The 9,931-nt window shown below is 39.2% G+C and overlaps 1 protein-coding gene across 1 annotated transcript in view; it reads right to left on the bottom strand.

Annotated features, from left to right (window-relative positions):
* Nucleotides 1-2,779: 2,779 nt before the first annotated feature.
* The window catches only part of CAB39 (calcium binding protein 39), a 50,963-nt gene continuing 43,811 nt past the window's right edge, over nt 2,780-9,931 (bottom strand). The window contains exons 6-8 of the mRNA XM_007462738.1: nt 6,610-6,675; nt 3,592-3,735; nt 2,780-2,968 (exon numbers count right to left, since the gene is read on the bottom strand). Of these exons, the coding sequence (XP_007462800.1) occupies nt 2,780-2,968; nt 3,592-3,735; nt 6,610-6,675 (399 nt within the window). The remainder of the gene's footprint in view (nt 2,969-3,591; nt 3,736-6,609; nt 6,676-9,931) is intronic.

Below are 9,931 nucleotides of genomic sequence, written 5' to 3'. Positions count from 1 at the left end.
ACCCCCCCCCCCCCCCCGCAAAAAAAGAAAGAAGAAAATATAATTTCACTCAAGTAATTTATAAATAGTCCTGCCAAGTACTCACTTTTAGCGTGTTAATAATCACAGAACCAGGGAAAGGATCTACTCCCCAAATGCTACGGTCTAAGAAGCAACGCTTGTATAAGGCTTAATACTTAACTGTGAAAGGAAGGGCCAGGGAGCTATGACCTAAATGAAAACCACATTTTTGACAACAAAAATAAAACCTCGAAGGGGGGAAAAAAAAGACTCAGAGGCTTGTGTATTAACTGTTCCTGGGTACAGTTTGTGACAAAGTTTGTGCTACTGTGTCTCCTGATGGTGGTGTTCACAGTGACACAAATGAATTTATCTATGACATCATAAAACCAAAAAACCGACAATGCTGTTTCTCCAAAATTTTATTTTAATTTAAATTACAGGGCCAGCCAGATAATCTGATAAGAAATTTACTTTTCCTCAAGAGAAAGGAAATGCTTCCATGGCATTGTTAACAATTGTATACATCTCCACCTTTTTTAAGGGTTAAAAAATCACATTGAGTAACTGACTTATGTAAAATGAAAACTTTATAACACAAAAAGAAACCACTTCCAGTATAATAGTTTTGGTAATATGAATATATTAAATGATCATAACTTCAAATGCAACTTTTCAACTTTGAATGTTTTCACATTTTTGTTTAAAAGCAACAAAAACCCAAAAGTCTTAACTATCCCCAGATTCCAATGCAATAGTAACACATCAGTGTTTTCTTTGACACACTGCACCCCTGTCTTCCACACAAAGGCTCTAGTGCTATGACAGCATTGCCAAAGGGGAAGCTGTTGTTTCAAGTTCTAAGAACCAGCTTGGCAAGGAAACCTTTCTTCCACTTGGTGTAATTAATGTTTGCACACGGAATCCAGATACCCAGCACTGGACCACGAGAACCAGAATGATGCATCGCAGCCAAGTCTGCCTTCCTAAACATCTTGGATATTTTCATTTCAAGGAGCTTGGATTGCTTTCTCTAGTTCCGATAGAAAAACATGAATTATTTTACACAGATTTTGGTAAAGACATCCTCAGGAAAACCAATTATAAGTGTAGACTGCCATTTCAATTAAACAGAATAAAATATATCTATGTTTTCTGGAGCTGTTTTCCTAACTGGTGCTCCTAGAAGGAGATCTTAAAGCCTGCTGAAACATCAATTGGGAGTCTCACTTTACTGGCTGATAAATAATTCAATTAGTAAGAGAGGCTAGCAAAGAATAATTAGATAAATTTCTTAATCAGCTACAGCCATGCTGAATTCGAACTGACAAACTCTGATTTGTAAGTTGTTAGTTGTGATCTTCATATCACTAAGATGAACAGATACCATTCTAATAACTTTACATAGATATATTCTAGGAGACGTTGTTCTGCCGTGGTCACAGTAACAAAAAAGTGGTGCAAAATCAGTTACTTTATAAATACTGATAATTTGCAGCATTAAGGAACAGGACATTAAAAAAAAATAAATTTCCCCAAAGGACACCTATGACTAGGAACTCTTCTTTTCCTAAGAGAAGCCAAAGTTTTAATTATTCAGTTTCACAACTATTGTACTGGATTACTTTAAGAAAGAAAAGGTGCTCTACAGAGGTCTCCCACACACACAAAGAATCGGCGTTAATTTAGCATAATCGGTATCATTCATAGATCTGGAGAACTCATGACTCATTTTAAATGAGTAAGGCCAATATTATGCAGGAAAGTGTAGCTGACTGAGTTCCAGGTCTGTACTGTAGCCTACTGATGGCACCCCATTGGATAACTGAATACAAAGGACTGGTTTACTTTTTCTTTTAATGCTGTGATACTTAAATCAGCATTTTCAGGTGATCTGAAGTATTTCAATTACGTATTATGAGCATTCATTTTTTGCAAAAACTCAATATTAGGTAATAGTTACATACTAATACAATAACATTCCTCTGCTGTACAAATTAAATCATTTAAAAGAAATGAGCATTCTAAGAATTATATACAAAAGGAAACTAAGCATTGTTGAAATGAAATGAGAGGTGTCATTGCTAGCTCTACTGTTTTAAAATACCTTCAAAAAGTAAAATTAACAAATACCCTTCAACATATCCAGGTTTACAAGTCTCAAGAAAATCAAATGTCAAAAAATTCTAGAAAGCTGTGAAAAGCATATATACATTTTCCTTATGACCTTACAAAGCTTCACAATTTTGAGAAGCTGCTAAGTTTCAGTATCAATTTATTCATGTGTCAACTTTATCCACCCAAGAAGCTCACATCTTGGATATAGTTCCCCTATGATTTCAAATAAAGCTCTGCACAGTCTTCCATTAGTGAAGGCATATAATCTTACCAAGAATCCACACCCAGATCTTTAACAAAGATAAATGCAAACAAGCAGGTTTGCTCTGATAATATCAGTGCCCTCTTCCCCTAACACACACTATCATCTATGCATTTGCCTTCATGAACCTAGCCATGTTCAGAACTTCTACAGCAGAGTCTTTGAATACTGAAATGACACAAAGATTAAGAAAAAGTCCACGTGTGCTCTAGTGTGCAAGAAAGCAGCAGCTACGTTCTCCAACTTGGACTAAAAAAAACAAACAAGGTAAAATGAAAACCGTTCACTTAACAGCAGATTAGCAGTAATGTTCCTCATGAATTGATAACAGTGCCTGATGCTGAATAGCTAACAGCAAATGCTGAATTTGAATTTAATATTTTAGATGTTTATAGGAAATTAGGCTTCTTGCTGAGCTGGTCTCTTCAAATCCCTGATCTGTTTGACTAAATAGGTCTTCTCATCGTTAAACTGTTCATCCTCGGTCCTGTCATTCTGGAACTTGCTGAGGAACTCTATAAGTTTGGTCTGGTTCTTGAGGAGGATGTCTAAGATGGGCTGCGTCTTGTTAGGATTGGCTACAAACACCTGCACAGAGAAAAATCAACATCAACCAAAGGGAAAGAACAAGACACGGGGACATGTATGCCACAGTTAGCAGAGCACATGCTACACACATCCAATGCTTCCCTGGGGCCTGTGGTGAAGCCAGGATTAATTCAGAGGTGTTCGATTTGGAAGACCTTATTTTACAATTTAAAAAAGGGGGAGGATTACATGTTTTAGCACAAAAAGGACTGACATATTCACTCATGCTCTGAAACTCAGCAGTTGGTATTAAATATAGACTTTGATTGTAGAATAAAATGAGCAGGAGTTAGTTCTGGGCAGAGGAGGTCAGAATGGATTTCAAGAACAAAACCTCCGTGGAAAGCATTAAGAAATGGATTACCCTTTACTTTATGATTAATAATCTTCTATGCCAAAGATAAATGACACCCCTCTACAAATAAACTTTTCTTGTTCCCAAATGCGAATGGTATATACCTTGTTTCTGGGTCTATTTTTGTTTAAATGTTGTACCACACAACTATGAAAATTGACTGAACTGAGCTGTGTCACTGAGATTACCAAAATGAACCTAATAAAACTTCAGTAATTTGTAAATGAAATGGGATGAACAACTAGTGTTTATGCTTTTAGTACTCTACCTTAAAAACGTGGAAGGCCTCAAACTGGATGTTACGGCTTTTGTCTCGTAGAAGGTTCATCATTAACTTGAGGTTTTCAGGTTTACTGATGTATTTTGTCATAATTGTGAAGTTGTGTCTGTCTAGTAGTAGCTCACCGAGAAGCTGAGAAGACAAACAATTACTCTTCCATTATCATTTGAGATTTGAAGTAAAACCAAAGTTTTAAAAACAATTCATTAAATAATCATCATTATTAAGCACAGAATATTAGTAGGCACTCAAAAGACTGATGAACTGAACTGAATTATGACCTAAAAGCTAATGAGTGCCTCCTATTTGTTACTTGAACACCTACCTTTTCTTCTGGGGTTTAAACCTATGGTGAGTCTGACACTGCTCTCTGAAGAGGACATTCAAGTCACATTTGGCCCAGAATCTGAGACAGTCAGAACCTATTCTTTAAATATGCATTTGTGTTATCTCAGTAAAAAGAAACTGGTCAGACGATACGTTACTGAATAACTATATACTTTAGCTTAATTTAAAAATAATTTTACTATTTTTTATTTTATTTATCTGAACTTTACAGGACAAAGGGTTTCATGTACAAAGTTTTCCACATACTTACCCCTAAACACACCAAACTTATCATTTTATCTATCTGATTCAGAGAGGTTTATAAAAACAAATACTTTTCTGTTCCTTCTTAAGCAAGGTATCCTGAAGATACTCTAAGCTTTTCTTAGTGACTCCTCAACATTACTAAAAATGACATTAATTAAGCTAAAAAAAAGTCCGTGCCTTCAGCTAAGTCTGTGCTTCCTGAGTTCTATGGAGTTGACTATACCGTATCAGCCCTTACTTTTAAAATTGTCCCTGCTTGTTCTAGATTTCTCTTTTTCTGAAGCCAGCAGTCACCTCTTCATGCTGTCAGTGTGCCAACGTCTAGTCAAGGACTAGTGTGCAGGTGGTATAACCTGCCTGCGGACAGGGACCAAGCTGTGGTCCTTGTGGACACAGGCAGAAGCAGAGCAGTGGAGATCCTGGCCCCTGGCACCAGCCTGCCTGGGTTCCAGTCCTGACTCCCTGCTCCCTGTGAGTTCTCTAACCTTGAGAATGTTATTTAACTTCTCTGTGCCTCAGTTTTATCATCTGTACAGTGGGAGTGGACCTATATCTTATGAGAGTATAGTGAGAAGTAAAAGCATGAATACATGCAAAGCACGCTGGACCCGAGTCTAATAAGAGACATGTAGTGAGGTCTAAGGGAAGGAAAATGCATGGATAGAGCTACTTTGCCATGGTTTACTTGCTGTTATTAATTCCCTTCTGGGTTCCTGGCTATGTTCTAGATACTTGAAGTTTCCAGATAACTGATCTCTAGATAAATAACATGTCATCATAGTAAATCAAAAATAACCTGATGTGCAGGAAAACAAATCTACTCTACGTAGGATTATAAAGAATTTAGAGGAAGAATTCAAAAGCTCAGATAGGTTTCACATCAAATCTGAATCACAAAATATACAACTTTCAAAGTAAGCCCAGTATTTACTCTTATGGAGGCTCAAAAGGTAGTATTAAGTATGTATAGACTTATTGGGTGTTAATTTTCTGTCACAGAAACCAAAGAAATACTGAAAATGACTCATTTCAATGTGATTATCTAGAGAAGGATGACCAGTAATTTAAAGAATTTCTTTGGACATAAAAATTAAAAATTGGGGTAATTCCCTGGTGGTCCAGTGGTTAGGACTCCACGCTCTCACTGCCGAGGGCCAGGGTTCATTCCCTGGTCTTAGAACTAAGATCCCATAAGCCATGCAGTGAGGCCAAAAATAAATAAACAAAAACAAACAAATAAATAAACTGAAGCTTGGTACAGGGAATACAAATTTGCTTGGTAAAATAAATATAGGGATAAATAAATGCCAATGTGGCAGCAAAAAAGAGAGTACAAATTAAAATACATTTTTAGAGTACCACTGGTCCTCAAAATTTCTCCATGCGTTCATGAGAAACTGTAGGCATGAAAGACTTGCTTCGTATCCATTCCTTCGCTAGCCATACAGTGTCTCTGGGGCAACGATTCAAATCTGCTGTTGTAGCCGAAACAGCCACAGACAATATGTAAATAAAAGAATGCATCTGTGTTCCAATAAAACTTTATTTACAAAAATACACAGTGGGCTGGATTTGGTAGTTTGCCAAACCCTGTTCTAGAGTTTTAAATATTTAAGTTTCAAATGGAATTGTCCACATCCTATTTTGATACAAAGCAGCCAAACTCGTCTACGGTTCACAGTGTCACTGTGCACGGCCACCCCACTCCCCTCACACAGCAAGCTTGTGCCATCTGGGCAGCATTCTGGGGAACAAAACACCTGTAGCGCCTTCAATTCGGTGATTCGATTCTAAGTTTTAACAATAGGCTCCCAAATCTAAAATACCTCATTACTAAGTGATTAAATCCTCTTCAAAATTCTGTATGTTCCATTTCGGTATCTCTAACACATGAGGAGGTGAGCAGGGGTAGCTGCCCCGCATGAACCACTGCTGAACCCCGCCTGCTCTTTTCCACAAAAATCTTGACCATGGGCAAATGTATTTTCCCTGAAAAGGTCTAGAACCCATAGCACCGTATCTCCCTTTCCCCAAACACACATTTCAAATAAGGGGTGGAGAGAAATGAATTACTTCAATAATTTGTCATACCTTGAGTGACTGTCTTTTTGTCACATAATTTTCTGAATGAAGTAACTTCTCATATTCACTGAAGAACTAAAAGACAAGAAAACACTTATCAGAGTTATTTTTTTAAAGGCCAGTAATACCATTAAAATGTGAGCAGGGGTAGCTGCCCAGCATGAACCACTGCTGAACCCCGCCTGCTCTTTTCCACAAAAATCTTGACCATGGGCAAATGTATTTTCCCTGAAAAGGTCTAGAACCCATAGCACCGTATCTCCCTTTCCCCAAACACACATTTCAAATAAGGGGTGGAGAGAAATGAATTACTTCAATAATTTGTCATACCTTGAGTGACTGTCTTTTTGTCACATAATTTTCTGAATGAAGTAACTTCTCATATTCACTGAAGAACTAAAAGACAAGAAAACACTTATCAGAGTTATTTTTTTAAAGGCCAGTAATACCATTAAAAAGCTTGAGTACAAACTTCTAACAGCACAAAGGCCAATCGCTGCCCAAGCTCAGCCCCTCCTGTCTGCTTCACACCCATCCTCAAGGTGACACCCACTGGTTACCTCCACGAAGAAGGCTCCTGGCCCCCTCCCAGCTCTAGCCAGGTGCGCATATAGCTTAAATCTGGTCCTCTTCTGTCCAAACTCCATATGCACAGAACATAACTCCCTTTCCCCCCGAGTGTTTTCTCACTGTTGAGTCAGCTCTCATTTCCTGGTGTTAGATTAGAAAATTCCTATTTTTTACAACTCAACTAGTCCAAAGCACAAGCACAACGAGAAAAGTTGCCTGTTCTTTCAAAGCAAGAAGAGAAAATAATTAAAAACAGGAGAGAGAAGAAATTCAGCACTTTTAAATAGGTAGGTGTCCCACAGAAGGTAGGACCTGAGCTCAAACTTGGCTAATGGGAGAGATTTCGTTCAGAAATGCGGAGGAGAAGAGATGCTCTTGGGGGACAGAAAGGGAAGAACACGGCGTGAGCGAGGACCTGGAAAATGCAAAATGATACAGATTTAAGAGCTGACGAATGTCCACTAGATTTACAAAATGGTGCTCCCTAACAAGAACAGTGTCCCTGGAACGGTAAGGAGCAGAAGCAGAGGAAAGCTGGGAGGTGGGAAATAGAAGTGAGGGGCACACAAGGGCTAGGGCCACACTTCCCAAAAGTTAGAAGAGAAGGCCAGTTAGCTGTTTGTTTTAACTACAGACAGGTTTTAAAAGTTCCAAAGTTTTGCAGTACTAGTATGACTCTGCTGGCTATCAGTGCTTTACTGAGACCTTTCCTTGGTTGTGGTGGGCGGTAAAGGATGCCTGCTTTGATGCTAAAACTGTTTTCTACCTTTGCTTTATGATGGGTTCTCATCAGCCATTCGTCTGTGGTTTAGAGCAGGGGTTGGCAAACTACAGCTCATGGGCCAAATCCAACCCACCGTCTGTTTTTATACAAGTTTTATTGGATCGCAGCCATGCTCATTTGTGTATGGAAAACAAATTCAGTTTATGAACTCTTTATGGCTGCTTTTGCAGTAGAACAGACAGGAGAGCTGACAGAGACTGCATGGCTATGAAGCCTCAAATATTTACTATCTGGGTGGCCCTTTAGAGAAAACGTTTTCCAGCCCCTGGTTTAGAGCTAACCAGAACTGCCTATGCATTCATTCTGTAGCTTATCTCTAGGCAGAGGCGGGATGGCCATCTACTTAGTATGCAAGCAACTAAAACTTTTCTCTTCAGAGATGGCTGTTAACCCTTCCTTCTCTCAAATGATCGTCCAGTCAATGATCAAACAATTGGGTCTGCCTTTAATCAATAATGCAGAAACAGGAACACCTCAAGTTCTCGACAGAAAATGCAAGTTAAGATTTTCTGCTGCATAATTTTTAGGGTAAGCTTGGTTGCAAGAAATTATTCTCAAGGAGAACTGCCTGGTTAGATTTTATCCCTGGCCAGCAATAAAGGACTAGGAGAGACAGAGGTCAGGCACTGTTTGGGCCCCTCAAAGATTTTGCTCTCCGTGAGCACACTTTAGTTCAGCATTCTATTTACTGCAGAGGCACGCTCAGTGACTGCGTCCACTACATGACACTATAATTCAATTCCCGTCTAAGAATGTCGATGGGAGAAATTTGTTCCAGGTCCCAGTGCTAGAAAAGGCTGTTTCTTTTGAACAAGCTTTACAGATACTGTGAGCTTTTCCTTGGTTTTGTTTCCCTCTATGCTTTAATTACTAGAAAGCTCAGAGTCAAGTGTACAGATTTTAGAGCATATGTTTTTGCCCAGTAACTCCACCTCGGCTTAATTTAAATTGCCTGCACCTCCCCACTTTCCTTCTCCTCCTTGGATATGACTGCACTGCATGCACATTTCTGTCAGCTGCTGCACATAAATTTGCTAAATCCTGTTAACCAATGTCACCCATTAATAACATATAGGAAAATATTTTAGCGCAAAATTAAAGCGACATCATTGCCGGTAGCAAATTTCTGGGAAATTAGATTTTATCTTTGGTAGGTTTTAAATTAAGATACTCATATGTTTAATTAAAAAAAACCCTTGAGACCATGTGGTAATAGAAATAATAACGCTAATGTTTATTAAATGCTTACTGTGTTCCAGGCACTGTGTCTTGCATTTGACACACACATTCTTATCTAATCCTCACAGCAACCCAGTAGTAAGAAGGTGCTATTATGAGCCTTCTTTTAGAGCTGAAGATCCTAAAGGCACAGAGGGTGAATGAAGGCTGCTGCCCAAGAGCTGGAAGCACACGGTGGAGCTGTGACTTGAAGCCAAACTCCACGCAGTCTGGTGCCAAAGCCCACGCTTCTAACTACTGTAAAAGGCACCAACAAAATGACTGTGCTTCTGATTTAAACCAACAAATGCACAGGAAAAAAAAAACACACCCCCATCCCAATGTACACGGGCAGGAAAAAAAAAAATGACCAGCTATGTTTAAGCCATCGATGAGGCTATTTATGAGGGAATTACTATGTACTCAGCACTGTGTTATGATGTTACTGGGAGTGGGAGGGGAAGACGGGAAAAGGAACACAAGAGAATTAGAAAGCATAGGCTTTGCCTCCAAGAATCTTCTAATTTAGTTCAATGGCACAGTGAACAATGAAGTATTAACAATACCTAGGATTTTAAAAATTCAAACAACTAGTGGAAGAATGAAAACCTAAGCCAAATCTTGGGGGAGAGACAGAAATTTTAAGTGGATTGTTACTATCATAACTTCTCCAGGAGGACCTATGAGATCTTGGACAATGCCTACATTAAACTAGTACGGCATAAGGAAGTGCTCGTGGGAATTCTGGAGAGCAGAGCTGACACATGGTGGGAGAGAACACATGACGCTACTGCTGTGATGATCAAGGGCAACCAGGTTATCAGAGCACCCAGCACTATTCACAAACCTCTGGGGGTTCTACTACTAGCTCAATCTGGAGGGGGCCTTAAGGCTGGGCTAATCCAATGTCTTCATTTTACAAATAAGGACAGACTTCTGAGTCCCCCAGCGGGCCCTGGTCTTGGTCACAAGGAGTCAGCAGCAGAGCAAGGGCAGAACTGGCTGCTGCGTCCTCTAGGCTAGAGTTCTGCCCATCTACCTGCTGCTGTGCCCTTTTCTCTCTATTTGTAAGCAGCAGGA

Source organism: Lipotes vexillifer, unplaced genomic scaffold (genome assembly GCF_000442215.2).
Source record: "Lipotes vexillifer unplaced genomic scaffold, Lipotes_vexillifer_v1.1 scaffold860, whole genome shotgun sequence".
Classification (NCBI taxonomy): domain Eukaryota; kingdom Metazoa; phylum Chordata; class Mammalia; order Artiodactyla; family Lipotidae; genus Lipotes; species Lipotes vexillifer.
This window is presented reverse-complemented; position numbering and strand designations above follow the sequence as displayed.